Here is a 20,858-nt window from a genome sequence, read left to right on the forward strand (position 1 = left end):
CTGCAGGGAGGCCTTTGGTCTTGCTCTCACCAGTCTGGTTCTTGGTCAGATTCTCTGCCTTGCCCAGGGTGCCTGATCAACTAGAGCAGAGTCAGCAGCAGGTGCATTCGGACCTCTAGCCCAGGCTGGACACTTCTGGGACATCTCACTTGGGCCCACTCAAACCACTTTTAAGCTCAGTCCAGTGAAAACAGAGTCACAAGAAAGTAACAGGACTTTCCCAAGCCACAGGAAGTCATATTTAAAGGGCTATTGGTGCTAAGGCCATGTCTTCACTAAACGGAAGATCAACGCTGCTGCAATCGATCTTCCGGAGCTTGATTTATCGGGTCTAGTTAAGACTCGCTAAATTGAACTCAGAGGGCGCTCTGGTCAGCGTCTGGTTCTCCTGAGAGGAGTAAGGGAAGCCAATGGAAGAGTTTGCTCCTGTCGGCTTCTGAAACTTGAAACAAGGTACGTCGATTTTGCATATCTTGATTCGACCTCCCCTTTTAGTGTAGACATGGCTAAGTAAGAGCCCCCTTGCAGCCTGGGAGTTAATTCGCAGCGTGGCTGGTTGCAGGATGTCCTTTACTCTCTCAAAGAGGGTTAAAAAGTTGCACGCTGCCTTCGCTTGGTTTGGCATCAGATGGAGCTGAGCTGGCCTGAGAATTTGGTAACCCTTCAGAATGTGCAGTCAGGTCCCCGGGGGTGGCTGCACCAGACTTTTTAAACAGCAGTAGGCCTCCGTGCCTAGCTCCCACCTGGGCTCCCTCATCACTGGCCACCTGAACTGGTGGTCACAACGCCAGGAAATTGTGGGCTCGCCCCTCCTTCCCTGGGGTAGGCAAAGGTTAGCTTATGTATGAAAACCTGTGACTGCTGTAAGCTGGTTACAGAAATGGGGAGTGTGCCAAAAAGAACTGTTCCTACAGGTACTCACGTCTGGACCGTTACGTCTGGTGCTCCGGAAACAATGCCTTTAAAATCTGCAGTGTCTCTAGTCCCAGCCCCTGCTGGGGAAGAGGGGTGTCCTACCTGCTCCCAATAGCATTGGCAAAGCCTGAAAACAGCATGTCTGGCTCATTTCTGCTGGCATTTTGCATTGCTGCGATTTTTGTCGCATGGGCCTGAGAACCACGTTGCAAATCTCGAGATCATCTAAGAAGCAAATTGCCTTAGATGTTCCATCTGTTATGGGGGGGAAAAATCTGGTGCCAACATGGCTCCGTGTCTGCCACGAAATTCAACACAAACTCATTCCGCTCTGTAAGAAACATACGCGTGCACAAGTTTTTATTTGCCCACAGAGTTACCATACCAAAAATAGCAGGCACCCGCTTTTGTTTGTTTGCAGTGTACAGCATTCAAGGCAATGTAATCCACCTGAAACTTACAGATTTTTTTTGGTGGGGAGAGAAAGATCACCTGCTGGGTTCTTAGTCAGTCACATGCTATAAGCACGAAAGTGATTTGTACCATTGTTCATGAGTGAATGTCAACCATGGAAATCTCTCACGTTCCTTATTGCTGCTGCTTCGGATGGCGATGCTTTTGAGATCAGAGAAGCTGAAGGAGCTTCAGTGTATTGAGGAGGGAAGCAGGGTCCGCAGAAGCTAAATACTGACAGCAAAGCCAATCCTCCAATTCAACGCTCCGCTCCGTGTCCACCGCCCTCTCTGCAAACTTCATCATCAGCAGGGCCCGTTTCATGTCGATCCAGTTCTGGAGAGCACTACAGAGCACTTCTTCATGGTTCCGAGGCTGGTCCGTTAAATCTTTCCGGGGACCCCAGAGCAGACACTGCAGCATCCGCTTGGCCTCCGTGATGCAGACGCGTTTGATCGGATCGGCTTCCAACAACAAGTGTGCGAGCTGCTGGAGCCCGCGGGAGTAAATGGAGAGGGAGGGGAGTGGGGGGAGGTCATCTCGGCTGTAGTCCTGTTCCCTGAGATGGGGCCTCACCTCGAACGGGTTGGGCCGGTGGAGAAGTTCGTAGATGAGGATGCCCGTTTGAAATTCATCAAACTTTTTGTACTGAGAGGCAGAGACGATCTCCGGGGCCAGCCGGGCCTGGTTCTTTTTCAGTTTGGAGTCCCCGGTGCCCGGCTTTTGCTTGGCTTTCAAAAAGTTGCTCACAATGAGCCTGGGCAAGTGCTTTTCCTCTTTGGCTTTCCCGCCGCCGGCGAGAGGTTTGCAGTGAACGAGCAGCAAGTTCTCCAGACACAGGTCCCGGTGGATGATGCTGTGGTCTTTCAGATGCTCCAGGCCGTGGCAGAGCTGGAGGAGCAGGAAGGTCACCCGCCGCTCGTACAGCTCGGGCTTGCTCTGATGGTACGCGGCAGTCTCCCTCACGAAGTCGGCCGCGGTCTGCTGCGGCACTTCCCGCGTGATGACGACAACGCAATCCTGTTCGCTGGAGGAGCGGGAGAGGCCGGGGCCGTCCGAGGGAGGAGTGCTGTTGGCTACGTCAGCCGACAGCAACATGCTGGAGGGCACCGACGCCACGAAGTGCCCACAGTCCTGCTGGATGTTGAAGTGAACCGGCACAGAGGGGCTGTGGTAGGAAGCAGACACTTTGGATTCTGGAGTTTTGCAAATCTGTCAAGAGACAAGAGATCACAAGGTGGGTTAGGGGGGTCCCTCACTCAGACTCTGACTGCTTGGCAAAATGTGCTCAGGGGTGCCTCTGGCTTAGCAGGGCATTGATCTTCAGGGCCTAACAAGAACGGCCATACGGGGCAGGCCAGAATCCCAACTTCCAATCATGACCAATGCCAGATGCCCCAGAAGAGATGAACAAAACAGGGCAATCATCACATGGCCCATCCCTGTTCCCATTGCCCAGCACTGGGCTGGCGGAGGTATACAGATACTCAGAGGGGTTGCAACCCCGATCTACTTAGCTATCAGCCTATCCTCCATGAATGTATCTAATTCTTTTTTGAATATACAGGTTGAACCTCTCTAGTCCAGCACCCTTGGGACCTCACCTGTGCTGAACCAGAGAATTTGCCAGACCATGGAAAGTCAATATTGTCTAGCAGCGTTACTAGCACTTCCACTGCTTGCTGGGCTCTTAGAAGACATTTAGGGGTAAATTAGAACTAACGAACAGCACAGAACACTGAGCGCCAGGACTAGTGGCTGTCATCAAACTTTCTGGGATACCAGGAAACTTGGCCACACCCATGATAAATGGATATCCAGCTCACTAAAATCATGCCGGACCACGGATGTTGCCAGACCCGAGTGCCGGACTAGAGAAGTTTAGTCTGTTTTGGCCTTTACAACATCCCCAGGCAAGGCGTTTCACAGATTCATTCTCCGTTGTGTGACGCAGTACTTCCTTTTGTTTGATTTAAGCCTGCTGCCTGTTAATTTCATCAGGAGACCCTCCCCCCCCCCCGTTTCTTGTGTTATTTACCCTTCACGTAACATTTCCTTATTCACATTCTCCACACCAGTCATGATTACACAGACCTCTCTCATATCCTCACTTAATAGTCTCTTTTCCCAGTTTAACAGTTTCAGTCTTCTTAATCTCTTTATACAGAAGCTGTCCCATGCCGCTAACTATTTGTGTTGCTCTTTGCCTCACTTTTTTCATGTACAAGGGGTCTTTTTTGAGATAGGGTGACCAGAACTACATTTAGTACTCAAGGGGTCAGCGTACTATGGATTTATAGAGCAGCATTATATTTATTTTCTTATTATCTATCCCTTTCCTAATGGCTCTTAACACCGTTACCTTTTTTGACTGCCACTACAGATTAGACGAATGTTTTCTGAAAGCCATCAGCGATAACTCCAAGATCTCTCGAGTGGTACCGTCTCATTTAGGACAGGGAAGTCCTGGGGCTATATGTACAACACGAACACTGGCAACAGCCCGTTGTTACTGCTCAGGGTGTGTTTTCAGCTCAGAGGATTCGCCCATCTATCCCTGCCCCTCCTCCTTCTGGCCAGCAGCTGGATCTACCTCCAGTTGGCTCTGCTGGTCAGAGGGGCAGAAACAGGAGCTGGGAAATGCTCCCTGATATTCCACAGCTGACGGAATACGACGGTTTCCCCGGGAAATCACAAGGAAAATGACACACAAAATACCCAGCTTAAAATACAAGTCTACAAACTATTTGTTCTATTGTCCACTAGACCGACCATGAACACCTAGTGCTCTACAGATGTCAACTAATGCTCACAATGCTCCAGGAGGTATGGAAATAAATGGCATAATCCCCATTTTACAGATGAAGAAATAAAGGCTAAAAGGACGATGGACATGACCAGAGCCGACTTATCCATTAAGCACAGTAGAGCCCACAATACTACTAGGGGCCCACAAAAATGTTTTAATTTCCTTTAAAATCAGAAGAAAAAAAAATGAACTTTTAGGGTCTAAGAAAATGTTTAAATTTTTTTCTCACATCAGAAAAAAATGAAACTTTTAGGGCCCACGAAAATCTATTAAATTTTTGCCTAAAACAGACAAAAAAATAAAATGTTGAAGTATTTAAAGTTATATCAAAAATCATTTTTAATATTTTTTTTTATGGAGGAGAGGGCCCACGAAGGCAAACGTGCCTAGGGCCCACAAAAGTGATAATGCGGCCCTGGATACGACCACACTTCTCAGGCATGGTTACCACACCGTTCTGTCCTGCAACAGAGACAGGGCTTTGACTACGTTGAACCTAGGTCCTCAGACATAACTGATTTTGTAGTGAAGACAGGACCAGAGCGTCCTGTCTAAAGACCACAGAGGAATACGAGGCCAGAGAACATCTGGTCCTCAGTGAGCAAACTGGGATTATACCATCCAAGGCTACATTTAGAACACAGCTCTCTCCCAGAAACTCAAACTATTTTCACTGTTCCTTCTCCCTCCACTTTGGTTCAGGTCCGCCTGGCACATACTAGCAAAGCCCTGAAACTGGGGCCAGAAAAAGCCAGCAAAAGTCTCAAGTATTGGCCTGATGGAAAATCTAAAGCAGCTATTAGTACAAAAGGCAGCTCACGTGAATGGCCCTGCCTCACAATAGCCATGACAAAAAGAAAAATGAGGACTATACCGAGACAAGAAACATCAATGGAGGACTAGAAAGGATTGGCCAAGGGGCAAACAAAAGAACCCACATAAAATGAAAAGGGAGGGCATTATGTAGCTTCCCGTCCCACCATCCAAGTCAAAGTTCACCTAAATCTACACTCAACTTTTCCTTGTGTTTTAAACTTTTCCCATTGTGACAGCATGAATAACTGCAGAAAAATGGATTTATCGTAGCAACATCCATTAGCTCTGCAACAATGACAGGCCTCTTAGCATGTCCATTGCAAGCCTTTTTAATGCAGAGATTTATTTGTACCTCAGCCACATGAATTTGCTCTGGGTTAGAACTCAGCACAGGAGGTTTCAAACCCCGGAGCAAATTTCTCCCTCTCCTAAAGTGCACACAAGCCCGGGACACGATATCCGTTGGGTCATCTAAGCGAAAGTGAGTGCAAAAATAAATCGGCAGGACTTCCAGGGCAGACACATTTGTGTGCTCCCGGGGAAACGTTTTAAAAACTAAAATTCTGCTGGGCATTCATTCTAGTGGCTACATACTGCGGGGAGAGCTATTAACATACATTTATTTCTTTTTCTTAGTAAAAAGGGTCTGCTGCTCGTGCAGATGTATGCTGTTAAAGGATGGTTTCAAGGAAACTGGCCCAGGGATAGATTACAGATTAAACACTCCAGCCCCTACAGAACCTTAGCAAAGAGCTATGAAGGAGGGAAAGGGCTTTCAGTTTTATCGCCCATCAGTTTGCTAGTGTAGGTGTAAGTATGCCTTTTGCTAGTCCCATGTTATGTACTGGTTGTTATTTATTATAAGCAGCATACAAATTATATGGGCCTTTTTTAGTGCAAGTGCCTGCATGCATGCTCAGTAATTAAACGACAACTTCTTTGATGTAGCCAGTTGCAATCCATGGGGAACATTCTGCATGGAAACACAAAGTCAGGATCCAATCCTGTACCCCTACTCCTGCTAGAGGGGTACACAGCCCTGCTCACCTCAGGAAGCGAACGGAGGCAGCAAAATCAAGCCTCAGTGTGGCGTCTGTCCGGTTTCTCCGGCGCCAGGACAGAACGGTAGGCCAGGTCCGTTTGAAACACAGTGAGCATGGCAAGGAGAGATGGGGCTCAGATCCGGTCTCTGGCTTAGCACCGTGGGCTTGACTGAAGGAATAAGCCAAGGCCGGGAGCATATTTTGGCTTGATTTCCCTGCAGTCGGTCTGACCCCAGAGGAGCATGTTCACATGTGTGTGCTTGCTATAGCCAATGCCAATAGCTCAGCACAAAGTGTTGGCTCCAACGCCTCAGCAGACACTTGGCTCAGCTAAACCTGTCAAGTTGTCTTGTTTCTCTGGGTCTAATTTTAACGGCAGGCCTGTAATCTCTTTCCCGTTTGAAACCCTGGGCAATGGTACAATAGGCAGGGAAAGAAATCCAGCAGCTGCTAAGCCTCCCAATTACAGTCCCTCCATCAGTCTAACAACGACAATGAAAGGACTCTGGAAAACGGCAGAAATCCACTTGGCACTAGTGGCCAGCAAAGCTACCTCAGCGTGTTCTAGCTCCATTACTACCATCTGCCAGGATTCCAGAATAAACACAGGTTCCCTATGGCGGTGTTTCTCAACCAGTGGTACCAGTACCCTTAGGGGTACTCGAGAGACGTCTGGGGGTACGTCAACACAACGGAAATCTGGAGAAAACTGAATTTTTGTTTTAAGTTTTACAGTGTTTTATTTTTGTCCTTTTTACACCCAAAATTTCACCACCCGCCCAGATACAATTAAGTTGTTTAAATAAATGTGTTGCAATGGTAGAAAAAAAAATGTGTGTGTCTGAAAACTGTAGGTACTGGGGGTACTTTTTTTTTTTTTTAAAGGGGGTACTTTATAAAAAAAGGTTGAGAAATACTGCCCTATGCGGGACATAAGTAAAGTCCTATTATGTAAAAAACAAGGGTTCTGTCCTTTACAACACTCCATTCCCTCAGGGGACTTCAGAATCAGGTCAGATTGGTACAGACAACAGAAAGGCCTAAATTCTTCTGAGTAAGTCAGGCCAGGGGGAGTCCGCTGTGTGCGGCGCCATGAGACGGGTCATTCCAATTCAGTGCACTGACTTTCCTTTGGGGGAAAGGTACAGCCAACTCGGACTTGTGCACGGCTCTGTGAAACCTGCACGTCTCCACGGTTAGCACTGATCGAGGCGTCAGTCTGTCACTGTATTCTGCCTACTTAAAACCCTCCTGTTAAATTCGATGACGGATGTCCGGTTTGTTTGGAATGTGAACTGCAAACCTACTTTGGCCACTTTTCAACTAAGACATGCTTGGAGCTATTTCCAGTCTGACCTATCTGTAGCTTTTTTTTGGCTTGGGCTGACCTCTGGACTTGCGCTCTCTGTCTGCAGGCTAGCAGGACTGTACAGCAGGGGGCCTAATACCAAGATTATGCAAGGGGAAAAGTCAGCCCACCCAACGCCGGAGCACTTTGGGATTAGGGGCCACACCACTCTGGGCCTGTGCAGGGTTCAGAAAGCCACACTTTCTAGTCTAAAAGCCAGCTCTCAAACAGAGACACTAGACTTGAGTGAAAAGCGATTGGCCACTTGCTAAGTGTGTTAACTTTCTAAGATACCTCTACCTCTTGGTTTCTGAGGACAGGACAAGGAGTAATGGGCTTAAAGTGCAGCAGGGGAAGTTTAGATTGGACATTAGGAAAAAATTCCTAACTGTCAGGGTGGTCAAATATTGGAATAAATTGCCAAGGGAGGTGGTGGAATCTCCCTGTCTGGAGATATTTAAGAACAGGTTAGATAGACATCTGTCAGGGATGGTGTAGACGGAGCTTGATCCTGCCTTGAGGGCGGGGGGCTGGACTCGATGACCTCTCGAGGTCCCTTCCAGTCCTATTATTCTATGATTCTATGAATTCCTGGGGTTCATAAACAATGTTCCCTCTAATTTTTTCCATCCAAGCGTGGAATGAATATTCTTATGTGCACCAAGCCATGTCGGACGTGCACCACCAGTAGATACACATGCTGCCGTCTGTGGGCGCTCTGTTAATCAGTTGGGCAGCATTTGAATCTGTCCTGGATGGCTGCCCAAGCACTCAGCTTACAGGGAACACTGTATCATAAGGTCGAAAGACAGACTGCTGAGGTAACATGGGCACTCAAAGGTGTCTCGGCCAGATGCTTTCAACTAGAGAGGAAACAGCCTGTCTTTCATGCTACTTTTAATCAGCTTGTGTATGTTCGAGGCAGACAGGTCCAGTACGGAGTGAAAAGCAATCCTCCTCATTATGCAATCAAGAAAAAACAGGCTGTGATGAAAACCAAGCACTGCCGCTATTTCGTTGTAAGCCCCTATCAACCAACGTGTGACTGGCCTTCGTGGCAACCACATGACGAATGATTTCTCCGATTTAAACTTAGCAAGGGAGACAACAACAGTGTTGACGATTTATGAGGGGGCTGCTTCAATGCGACACCCATTTACGTACCTGCACCCTGGCTAACTTGGATCCAGACAAAACCAAGAATTCATAAAACATGACACCTTACCCTGAAACAGCAGTTTACCAAGGTTTTACCACACACTCTAATGTCCAGTCTTAGCACACATGCAGAAGCAGGCTTATTCCAAACAGACAACATGCTTTAGAGCAGTGTTTCTTAAACTTTTTAGACTAGGGAACACCAAGCAATATTTTTTTTTTAATGTGGAACACTTAGGGTTGCCAGATGGCTGTAAAAATTTGTCGAGTAAAAAGAAAGGAAAAAAAAAAACCTGCCAGGGAAAATATTTGTCGAGCAAAATAGTAATAAAAAAATACACCGGGGATGCCACGTATCCCGAGTGGGCTTCCGTCAGGCACCGGGAAAAGCAGACAAAAACCATTGTCTCTCACACACAAAAAGTAGTAATAGAAAAAAAGAAGAGGTCGTGGCACACCTGCGAGTTGTTCAGGGAACACCAGTGTTCCATGGGACACGGTTTAAGAAACACTGCTTTAGAGGATGACATGAAGAGAATTTAGGGCCTCCTGCATTCCAATCTAGCTCTGCTACTTCCTCTGTGGTCGTGGACTGCCTCAGTTTCCCCACATATAAAATATCACCTCTCTCACAGAGGTGCTATTGTAAAGACGACGTAGGTGCCAAGTATTATTAATGAACACCTATGAGGCTGATGCCATAGCTGTGCAGCAATGAATAAAGCAACGAACCCTGCATATTTGAAGGATTACTATCGGGAGGGTAAAGCTATTGGCTTTATAGAATTGTGCTTCGCATGCTAACCAGGCCTGGAATGATCTCCCAGAAGTGGACTTCGGTGGAGCTGGGCCAGTTTATGTAGCCCACGTGCCCAGAGGGTATGTTCCTGCTTGACTGCAGAGACAAGAGCCGAACAGCCAACGCAAACAAAACAACCGTACCTTCACGGCATAGGTGCTGGCAGGGTCCTTGGCGCAGGTGGCGCAGTAATAGACGGCATCGCCCGAGACACAGCAGGGTTTGTTGCACGTCAGCTTAAAGAGCGACCAGTTCTTCTCGTGGAAACGCAGCTCGGTTTTCTGATCCCGCATAAAACAGTCTTCGCATTTGGCCACGAGGCGGCGCAGGGATTCGGCATAGAGCCCCCCTAATTTGGCGTACACCCCCTCCTTGCTGTCGATATTGTGCAGCAGAGTGTGGAGCTGCAGGCTGGAGACGGAAGGGACCGGGCCAGACGCAAGGAGCGGAGAGGATGGAAACGCCTGCCCAGCTCGGTTCGGGAGGCGGGCGCGGCCACTCTGGTTGGACGCTGGACCCCACGGGCCGTTCCCTTTGCAGGCCTTTTCCAGCGATTCGGAGGAGGCGGCGGGGTGGCTGCCGCCCACGTGAGAGGAGCAGCTGAACGGGGAGTCTCTGCGGACGCAGACGTTGCTTTCGGAGTGACTGAGGTTCAGTCTGGGGCTGGAGGGATTCGCTGTTCTGCCCGGAGAGGCTTGGCCCCAGAAAAAGCCATCGGGCGACGAGAGTGCCCGGCTTACCGTTTTCTTCTGTGGCAGAGGCGGCGGCTGCTCAGGCGCATCCAGAGACCTGTCCTGGGTGGAGCCTGCAGGGAGAGGAACAGAAAAAAAGCTGGCTGGTCAGTGCAAAGGGCTCTGTTCAGGTGACTGTCCGGATGACACGACAGTCAACTGCTTTAGCAACTGGGGCTCCCCGCTGTCCCGTATTAGCATGGAAAACACCAGGGGAGATCTTCAAGGGCACAAGTCACAGTGAGGGGCCTGATTTCCATCCCCGATCCAGCAATGGGAGCTCGGGGGTCTTATTAAATAATTCACCACAGATGCAGAGCAATGACACCAAAGCGGCAGGCATCATCGCACATGCTCCACCAGTCCCTACGGGTTGCCTCGGGTCCCTCTTCTGGAACTCAGTCGGCGAGAGCGCCTCTGTTTGCAGTAGGAGAGGAGTCACTCTCGGGGAGAGATGCTCGGATGCTGCAACAAGAGAACTGGGCCACAAGGCCAGACAAGTTGCAGTGAAAAAACCATCAAAGCCATGCAGCGATTGCAGGCAGGGAAGCCTAGGTAGTTTGAGTGGAAGCTCTCCTTTTCGGAAGCAGGACTAGCTAGGACGTAGCTATATGTGAATGTGATGGACATATTCTATTAGAGCACCTGTCATGCAAAGGTTCCCCCTGGCTCCACGGTGCTGCCTCTCCCCCCCCCCCCCCCGTTGCTGCTTCTCTCTCAGGGGCAGCAGGGCATGGCAGCAGGCAGCCGATCTGCGAGGGGAGCTATTTTTTAAACTGGCTCCCCTCACGGACCAGCTCCTGCCTGGCACCTCATGCTGCTGCCTCGGATACAGAGGCAGCAACACAGGGTGGCAAGGGGCTTCTTGGGAGTGGGGACGGAGCATACTGGCCAGGCCCGGCCGAAGGGTTTGCGGGGCCCAAGGCAGGTCACTGGGGGGTGGGGCTCCGGACCTGGCCGGTGGATGTTGAATACTCAGCAACGCGGGCCCCCAAAAGCGCAGGGCCCAAGTAATTTGCCTTGCTCGCCTCGCCCTAGGGCCAGGCCTGTGACTGGCTGCTGGCCTTGGCCCCGGGGACTATAGAATAGTTGACTAACCGCTAAGAATTCATGAAGTTAGTCAACTACTCGATTAACCGACCCCTTGATCCAGCACATGACACTGCAAGGGAGAGTACTGTAGCAGATTCATTTAGCATGTGTTTTGCTCTCCAGTGTGCGGTACGGCTCCACAGATAGACTTCTACAACGTTAGATGTGTTTTACAATGTAATTGCAAACACGCCAGCAACATACTATTTATATAGAAACTGGTCTGCAGTTTATCGTGAGTTATCGTGCAGATAATTTTTTAATCACAATTAAAAAAATTAATCACCCTGGGAAACAATAGACTATCAATTCAAATGTATTACATAGTTTTGGATGTTTTTCTATACATTTTCAATATTGATTTAATTACAACACAGAACGCGAAGTGTACAGCAGTCACTGCATACTGTGATTTTTTATTACAGATATATGCACTGTAAACATGATAAATAGCATTTCTCAGTTCGCCTCATACAAAACAGTTGGGTAATTTCTTTGTTGTGAAAGTCCAAATTACAAATGTAATTTTGTTTGTTATATAATTGCGCTCAAAAACAAAACAATGTGAAACTTTAGTGCCTACAAGTCCATTCAGTCCTACTTTCTGTTCTGCCCTTCGCAAAGACACACAAATCTTTGAGGGGAAGCCATGTTTCTTGTATCTGCAAAAAAACAACGAGGAGTCCTGTGGCACTTTAAAGGCTAACAGATTTGTTTGGGCATAAACTTTTGTGGATAAACACAGTTCATCAGGCACATGAGAGTAGAAATTGCGGAGGCAGGGATATATGTGTGCTACTGTATCAAAAGAAGGAAGTTACTTATCAAGTATAGAACTAGTGTTCAGGAGATCAATTCAATCAGGGTGGAAGTGGCTCACTCCCAGCAGCTGATGGGGAGGTGTGAATACCAAGAGGGGGAAGTCAAACAACTTTCTTTACACTGACGGGAGATACTGCAACCCGCCTCTTATTTACAATGTCACCGGAAAGTGAGAACAGGTGTTTACGTGGCAGTTTTGTAGCTGGCATTGCAAGGTATTTTACTGCCAAATATGCTAAACATTTGTAAATCTTTCATGCCTCTGCCACCATTCCAAAGGACATGCTTCCATGCTAATGATGCTGATTAAAAAAAACGTGTAAATTAAATCTGTGACTCAGCTCCTCGGGGGGAAGGTATGGTACATCTCCTGTTCCGTTTTACCCGCAGTCTGCCATATATTTCATGTGACAGAAGTAGCAGATGATGATCTAGCAAGTTAGTTTAAATATCACTTTCGCTGCATTTTTTTGACACAAGCCAAAGACGACAGTGTGAAATCTCTAAAACCAGTTACCGCACTCAACCCAAGTTTAAGAATCTGAAGTGCCATCCAAAATTGGAGCGGGAGGAGGCGTAGAGCATACTTTTAGAAGTCTTAAAAGAGCAACATCCTGATGTGGAAGTTACTGAACATGAATTAAAAAAACCCAACAAAATCACCATCCTGCTGATTAGAGATGTTAAAAAGCAGTTAATTAGGTAACTGTAACTTTTAAAAATCTTTGCAGTTACAAGCAGCAGGCTCTGCAATAGAAAGCTTATACGGAGGAGCCCACAGTGCAGCCGGCTCCAGGGGAGTGGGTCTGGCAGCAAGCACACACCAGAAGCCAGCTCCCAGCAGTCGGCCCCACTTCCAGGGAGCTGGCTACGCTGCAGATTCTGTAGTATACGTTTTATACCGCAGCGCATGCAGTGCATGGTGGCAGCTGGCTCCCTGGGAGCCAGTGCACCCTGAAAACTGGCTTTTAAGCCAGCTCCTGGCCCTGCTTGCAGTGAGCTGGTTGCTGCCTCGACTTGCAGGCTCTAAAACAGGGTCAGCAGCATGGGATGGCAGCCAACTTCCCGGGAACGGGAGCCAGCGTAGAACAGTTATGGTAACCAATAAGTTCATGCTCATTAGTTAACCGTTTAAACGGTCACATTATTATATCCCTAACTCAGATGAAAGTGACCACGCATCAGGCTGCACTCTATTATTGAGCAGAGCCCATCATCAGCATGGAAACATGTTCCTCAGGAACAGTGGATGACAGATGAATCTTTAGCACATGTGGTAAGTAAATCTCTTGCAACACCAGCTACAACAGTGCCATGCAAACACCTGCTCTCATTATCAGATGGTATTGTGAGCAAGGAAGACTGAGTGGACTTGTATGCACTAAAGTTTTACATTGTTCTAGTTTTGAATGCAGTTACCGGTTTGTACAAAATTCAACATTTGCAAGTTCAACTTTTATGATAAAGAGCTCTCACTACAGTACTGTTACAAAATACAGGACTATGTAGCACTTTAAAGACTAACAAGATGGTTTATGAGATGATGAGCTATCGTGGGCCAGACCCACTTTATGAGGTGAACTGAAAATGACAGTTTTTGTTTTTGACAGTGCAAATATTTGTAATAAAAAATAGGAAGTGAGCTCCGTACACTATGTTGTAATTCAAGTGAATATTTGAAAATGTAAAAAAAAAAAACCAAAAATATTTAAAATAAATGTTATGCTATTATTGTTTAACAGCGTGATTAATTGCAATTCATTTTTAAAATTGCAATTCATGTTTTGAATCACTTGACAGCCCTCGTTTATTCCCCAAGAGCCCACTGTGGTGTTTTTATTTTGCAGTGTGGACATATCTTACGTGGTTTATTAACTCCCTGTTGTTACAAACACTTGTGATGTTTATAAAACCTTAAGAAGTCCTACAATATAGCTGGCCTTGAAACCCAGAGGTGGACAAAAGAATTAGACCCAAATCCAGTGTGCATTGCCAGTTAGTTATAGCAAATCTACGGTGAAAGAGATTTAATCGGAATCATTCAACAGTGTTTTGAAGGAAGAGGTTGATAGTCGATGGTAGTTTGAAGAAACACTGGCATTTCCTCCTGTACTAGCTGCCAAACAGTAGTAAAACTGGTATAGGGTAAATAGCTAAACTCTGAAGTCACTTGAGAGGCGTTCAGAATGAAATACTGAAGGGGACTTGTTCAGCAACAACTATTCAAACAAAGCCTGCTTATTTCTTGTGCCACAGTGGCTCAGCAATTAAACGGGATAGGCGAGGCAGAAGAAAAGAGAGACGGACTCATGTGACGTGCAGCTCGGCCCTGCAGATTAAGCATTGTCAGAGCAGTGAGAAAGAGGTGACACACTGAACTCCATGGCTTGCTGCACACAGGGCAAGGTTCAAGTTCGGGGGAGGAGGGAAGGCGCAGAATTCAGCCAACTCCACCCGGCTACAAAGTCCTCCACTGACTCAGTTCACACAGTCTCCCAGCGACGCGCTTTAAGAATGGAGTGCTGTTCACATGCCTCCGCTGAACCGTGGGCGCGCACCAGAATGTGGATCTTGGCACCCGGCTCCGTTCACTCAGTTGTGCTTTATGAACGTTTTCCTCTCTTGTTAAATCTGGCCCGGAGAAAGGCTGGTCATTTGTCATGAGGGGGGGGGAAAAAGAGTTTTATCAGAGCAAAAAATGTAAGAGTAATAATTGGTGTCGTTCAGAAGGGATGAAAAATTACAACCCATGGTATTTGATTATTCACATGCCATGAGGAATCATGAGAATAAATAGTCGTACTTGGCAATATAAATATTTTGAAATCATTTAATACTAGGTTAAAAACTTCCTAGCCAGCATGTGCCGCTACATCTGTGCGCACAGAGCCAGATCGGGGAAGCCTCCTGGCAGATTTTTGCATTATCAAGGGCTGGGCAGCAATAAATCCTGTTTACTCTTTGACCCTGGTCTGTGGTTCCAGGGCTGACATTAGCGGGTCCTTTGTAGATTAGCCAAGTGAATCACTGGCCATGCATTCATTAAAGAACTTTTCTATACACAGAAATTCATGCAACGGCAAGACACCGGGGCCTGGGACTGGGCTAACAGAGCACCTTTCACCTGTAGGTTGCTCGTTCAAGTTCAGCTAGTGACGGAGCAGTGACTGTCCATAGCCTATCTTTGGCTTATATCACAGCTATGTCGTCACTATCAAGTTTAGTCGACACCCAGAAGTCGACAAAACAAACATCGCCAGAGGGCGTTCATGCTTGCTTCCTCTGTCGACAGATCATGCCCACACTGTGAGCACCATCATCCATGAGAGCAGTGCATTGTGGGTACGTAGCCTACAGTGCCGTGTTGTGGGGAGGCGGAGCTGACCACATCTCAGGATTCCCTCCAAGTTCTCCCACAGTCTCCTCAGCTGCCGAGAGCAGCATCACGAGTAGCTCTGTGAGCTCTCGGTGCAGGGGAACATCAAAACAGCACAGCCGTCTGCCCCCACCCGCAGCAGCTGCCTGCCTGCCGCTGTGTTCCGAGCAAAGCTCAGCCGCACACAGCAATATGGCCCCAGGTTTTTGCCCTTCTGAGTGCAAAGGAATCCTTCAAAGAGAGCAAATGTGGACGCATTGGAGAGGGTCCAGTGGAAGGCAACCAAAATGATTAGGGGGCTGGAGCATATGACCTACGAGGAGAGGCTGAGGGAGTTGGGTCTGTTTAGTTTGCAGAAGAGAAGAGTGAGGGGGGATTTGAGAGCAGCATTCAGCTTCCTGAAGGGGGGTTCCAAAGAGGATGGAGAGAGGCTGTTCTCAGTGGTGACAGATGGCAGAACAAGGAGCAATGGGCTCAAGTTGTGGCGGGAGAGGTCCAGGTTGGATATTAGGAAAAACTATTTCCCTAGGAGGGTGGGGAAGCACTGGGATGGGTTACCTAGGGAGGGGGTGGAGTCTCCATCCTTAGAGGTGTTTAAGTCTCGGCGTGACAAAGCCCAGGCCGGGTTGATTTAGTTAGGTTGGTCCTGCCTTGGGCAGGGGGCTGGACTTGATGACCTCCTGAGGTCTCTTCCAGCTCTATGGTTCTATGATTCTAAATCAAGATAGGTGGCTTTGCCTGAGTCAGCAGACAGCCTGAAATCAGTTCCCAGAGGTGTGATCCACCCCGTTCACCATCCAGGGAGCCATCAGCTTTGAAAGTGAACGATGGGGGCAAGACTCTTCGGGTCCCCTACAGGCCTATGATTCTATGCTGCAAATTCCAATGTCCACATGGTTTCCTATTTCACTGTGAAGTATTTTAACATCCCAGTAACATGCTGAGTCCACAACCGCAAAGTGTCTCTTACACCTCCCCCGTGTGCCATAAAGGTCTCTCTGGGTACTGCCTAACTACCAAAATCTCCAGCTTTCCCTCGACTACTTCCATAACCATCTGTAGCGCTAAGATCTAACGCAGAATGAAAAAAATCAACAGCCAGAAGCAGTGTAAAATAAATCAAATGTAATACCCAGTACTCGGGGCAGGAAAGCTACACTGTCTGGATTAGCCATTTCAAAATGTTCTTTAATAAAACTCCCTTGTTTTTTAAATTTATCTGAAGCTAGGTCAGAGCCTGCTTTGAACCACTTCCGAACACATAGATCTTGCTACTGAATTTTTGGTCAAGCTTGCCTGGAAAATCAACTGGATCTTGGTTATTCCTACTCGGGCCTATGTGATCAGCTCTTCATTTACATTAGCAAAATCACCCAAGCAGTTAATTTTCAAATTTCTCAAGAAAATTAAAATTCCGTGCGTCACTGAAACGAACAAGGAAACCCCTTTCCTCTTCTGGTCACATCTGACAGCTATAAGTTAAGGTACCGAGAGAGCACAAGTCTGACATACAATAAGATTTTTTTCTTTTATAATTCCTGGCATGTTCTCCCTCTTAAATAGAGAGCCAGGCTAGGAAAATGTCATTTCCAGACAACTAGCTCTGAATTTTATCGCTATGAATTGTTGCTCCTGGAGAGGCAGAAAACTTCCATGATATGAAAACGGCTATTTGAAAAGGAAATAGTTGTAGGACTGTGTAAGGTGTCGGTACGTGTCTAAGCTAAATATATGTAGGGAAAAAATGACTGCAGAATACAGGCCGTCCTCGCTATAAGTCCAAGATATGCTCAAAAAAAACTTGGACTTACAGAATTCTCCCCCCCCCCCCTTGGCTGACTTCCATTAGTGCAAATCGTTTGGGTTTTTTTTGTGTGTGACTTAAGAGCAGGGAATGGGAAGACTTATAATGGATCAGTTCCTACAAGCTTTGACTTTAGTGTGGAACGGATGTATAGCGGGACACCCTGCATCTATTTTTCAAAGAAAACCCAAACTAATTAAAGAGGGCACTCCCCCCCCACTCCTCCTTTACAAAATACTTGTGCACACCACATCACGCTAATCTCTGTCCCTCTTGCTATCTTTGATTTCCTCTAGTAGAGCTACAGGATGTGTTCTGCCTCCCTGCAACCCACCAAGGCAGTCACATGTCAAAGATGAATGCTCCTCTGTATCTCTGATCCTGGAGCACATTCGGCAGGTCTATCCATTGGCCAGGGAGGAGGTGGGGGGTTGATGGTCTGGCCTGGTGTCTAAAAACCCGCAGCAGGCACCATTTTGGCATTGGCACATTACGAAAAGCGAGCTGCTGTGTCTCGGCCCAGATTGTCTAGAGAGACTCAACAAGAGAGTTGGGGGAAGTGCACAGCTCAGAGGCTGGTCACGGGATACACCATTGTTCACGGGAGATCACCCGTTTCCAATCCAGCGTGTAATGACAGAGCATAATGGCTGGGACCGTGAAGACAGCAAGTGACCTTCCCCCAGACCATCGACATCGGCGCGGTCAGAGGCAAGATCCCGTGTGCACAGACATCCATGGAAGCATTGCCACCGACTACAGTAGGAGCACAGGTATGGAAGTTGAACTCAGCCTAGGGAAAGCTCGTATTGCCAAAGCTGTGCTTGTTCTGGGGTCTGGATGCTGCTTGAACAAGGGATTTCAGCCCTCGGGCTGTGGATTGCCCCTTCCATAAACCCAACACGCGCGCACACGCACAATGGAGCAAGGGTCAGTTACCTTCCTCGCTGGCCGTCCTGGTGTCAGAGCTGAGGCTGTCTGTGGAGCCAGCCACGAAGCGGACGTGGCTCTCCCGGAAAGGCGGGCTCTCCGCAGAGCCATTGCTGACCTTCTCCAGCTCAGAGCTGCTCTTGTTCATTTTCAAAGCGTGCCTGGGAAGTGAAACAACACACGGGATCACGGCTTGCCCGGGTTAGACCTAGCGCCGCCCCGCTCGCAGGCAAACATCGGACCCATTTGGTCTGACCTCTTCGTCCCACAGGAAAACCAGGGAGGCAGGGCTGTCCCATTCAGCAGAGCGGAAGCCAAATTTGGGCGCCTACATATGCCCCTACCGGAACATCCCACACGTTCCAGCGGCCCAACGTGGAACGGACATGCTTCCCCTACCACGCTGCTGGGGAGGAGGCGAGTTTGCCTGCAGGCGTAAGGCCGGTATGTAAATAGCCTTGGCCCCAAGGGGTTCATCTGGGTAACACTCCCGTTTACACACTGGAGAATACCTGTCATTTTGTTACTGCCCTGGTGGGCGGGAACGCAACCCCTGTATTCACACTCTCCATTGTTGTAAGCATCTTGGTGCAACACAGGTGTGGTGCAGTATCATCCAAACCCTCATCGCTCACTGGCCAACCTTATCACCAACAACATTATATGTCAGGTTACGAGGTGCCCCGCATGGTTTTGGTAGCACGTTTAAACCTGCAGAGCGCTGATTAATCTGGACTGGTCAAGCAGCTCTGGAATCTGTGGTGGGCGCACGCAGCCCATCGGGGTTCGAGGTGAGGCCAGTGAGGCATTTTGTTGACTCCTGCCCACGTGCAGGGTTGTCAGGCTCTGCTGGGTTTTGTCCGCACTGTTTTTCCCTACCAGGATTGGCCCGGGAAGCGAGATGCGTGCTGACTGCACACCACCCTGACTGTGAGCGCCGGGCGCTGCCTCTACAACCAATCACAGCGCTGCTACGGTTCAGTCGGCACCCTCCAAATTCTAGGGATGCACGCGCAGGGCCAATTCCTCCCCCCCAATCCATTTCTCTCCTTTTCACCTAGGGCAACAAAAGAAACAGCTGTTGAACTTTGGGAGCCGATCCTGACTCAAACATGGTCTGCTATGTTACTGGGAACTTGGAAGAATTTCACATTGAACCAAGCCCAGTTTAAGTTTTAAAAGAGTCTTCTCACATAACCGTGTAGTGCAGGGGTCTCCAACCTTTTTTAAGCATGAGATCACTTTTTGAATTTAAGCACAATCCAGGATCCACCTCAAACCCAAAAACCCTTGCTGGGCCTTCTTCATGCCCCTTCTCTGAGGCCCTGCCCCTGCTCACTCCATCCTCCCTCTCTTTCACCAGGTAGGGGCAGAGGGTTGGGGCGCAGGCTCTGGTCTTGGGCTAAGGGATCTGGAGTGGGAGGGGCTCTGAGCTGAGCCTGGGGCAGGGAGTTGGGGTGTCGGAGGGAGTCTGGGTGCAGGGGGCTCAGGGCTGGGGCAGGGGTTTAGGGTACAGGAGGGGGTTCATGACTGGGAAGGGGTTTGGAGCTGGCTCCAGCTGGACACGGCTTACTTCTGATGGCTCCTGGGTGGTGGTGCAGTGGGGCTAAGACAGGTTCACCCCTGCCCTGGCCCTGCACCACTCTCAAAAGTAGCCAGCAAACTCCCTCCATCCCAAGCCCTGTTGTGCCCCTCCCCCAGCTCAGTGGAGATAAGATACAGGGTGGGAGGGGGGTACTCTGAAATCAGCACCCCCTTTTCTCCCTTCCCTTCCTCTTGGCCAAACCAGTCAGGATCACTCGTCAGAAGCGCCAAGATCCACCAGTAGATCCTGATCTAGTGGTTGGTGACCACTGATGCCTTATACTTGTTTTACTTAAAGCCTCTCTCCTAGTAGTTAAATCAACTTTGTTTTATTCTTTAAAACAAACCGTGTGTTGTGAATTGACTGGGTAACTCCATTTAAGGCAGCAGACTGTTACGGGGCAAGGAACCTAATCTATCGGGACTGTCCAGGAGTGGGTGGGACAATGCAGAACACACGTTTTGAGCAGAAAATTTGGGACTGGGAATGTGTGGGGGTCACCCTGCACGTGGTCACCTCAGGCTGCTGGAAGCCAGATTGTAGCGGTTGTGTTGCAAACAGGCTGCTGGACCAGGGCTGTGGCTACACACTAGGGCTGTGAACGTGTAGCCGTTATACAATTAACCAAATGAGCCAAGGCTCATCAGTTACCATGCACTGTTACATGCAGCCCTCTGCAGCCCCCCTCCCCCACTGCTGCCTCTGTATCAGAGGCAGCCACGTAGTGGCGAGAGAGGTGGGAGCTGGTGCATGTGGGGAGCTGGCTTTCAGCCGGCTCCCTGCATCCACTGGCTCCTGCCTACCCCCCACGTGTAACCATGCAAACGCTGAAATTTACAGAATTAAAACGCATTGGAATGTCCCTATGACACACAGATGCTGCAGGTGGTTTGCGAGCGACCACGGGGGAGTTACAGCAGCAAAGCGTCGGGAGGCATCCCAAACCACAGCAGCACTTCCCTGGTCTGGATAGCACCCTGGAGTGTCATGCGTTGCAGGGCAAAAAGGAAACGTTCACAGGCTCCAACCTGAGCCCGGGGTAGCTTTACACATGCCAGGAAAAGGGGGAATTAATTAAAAAAAAAACAACACTCCCGCTCACCGTCAGTAAAATCTCTGTCCCAGTCCTGGAAGCTGGTGCTAAAAAGCCTTTCAGTGCCTCACTCTGGACACGGGG

The 20,858-nt window shown here is 48.6% G+C and overlaps 1 protein-coding gene across 2 annotated transcripts in view; it reads right to left on the reverse strand.

Moving 5' to 3' along the window:
* Positions 1–1,247: 1,247 nt before the first annotated feature.
* Positions 1,248–20,858, reverse strand: part of PRAG1 (PEAK1 related, kinase-activating pseudokinase 1) — a 43,405-nt gene continuing 23,794 nt past the window's right edge. For both annotated transcript variants that reach the window (XM_075929344.1, XM_075929343.1), the window contains 3 exons: positions 18,106–18,257; positions 9,485–10,146; positions 1,248–2,580 (listed from right to left, as the gene is read on the reverse strand). In XM_075929344.1, coding sequence (XP_075785459.1) covers positions 1,540–2,580; positions 9,485–10,146; positions 18,106–18,257 — 1,855 coding nt within the window. In that variant the 3' untranslated portion in view covers positions 1,248–1,539. The remainder of the gene's footprint in view (positions 2,581–9,484; positions 10,147–18,105; positions 18,258–20,858) is intronic.

The sequence above is a fragment of the Pelodiscus sinensis genome, chromosome 5, assembly GCF_049634645.1.
Source record: "Pelodiscus sinensis isolate JC-2024 chromosome 5, ASM4963464v1, whole genome shotgun sequence".
Lineage (NCBI taxonomy): Eukaryota > Metazoa > Chordata > Testudines > Trionychidae > Pelodiscus > Pelodiscus sinensis.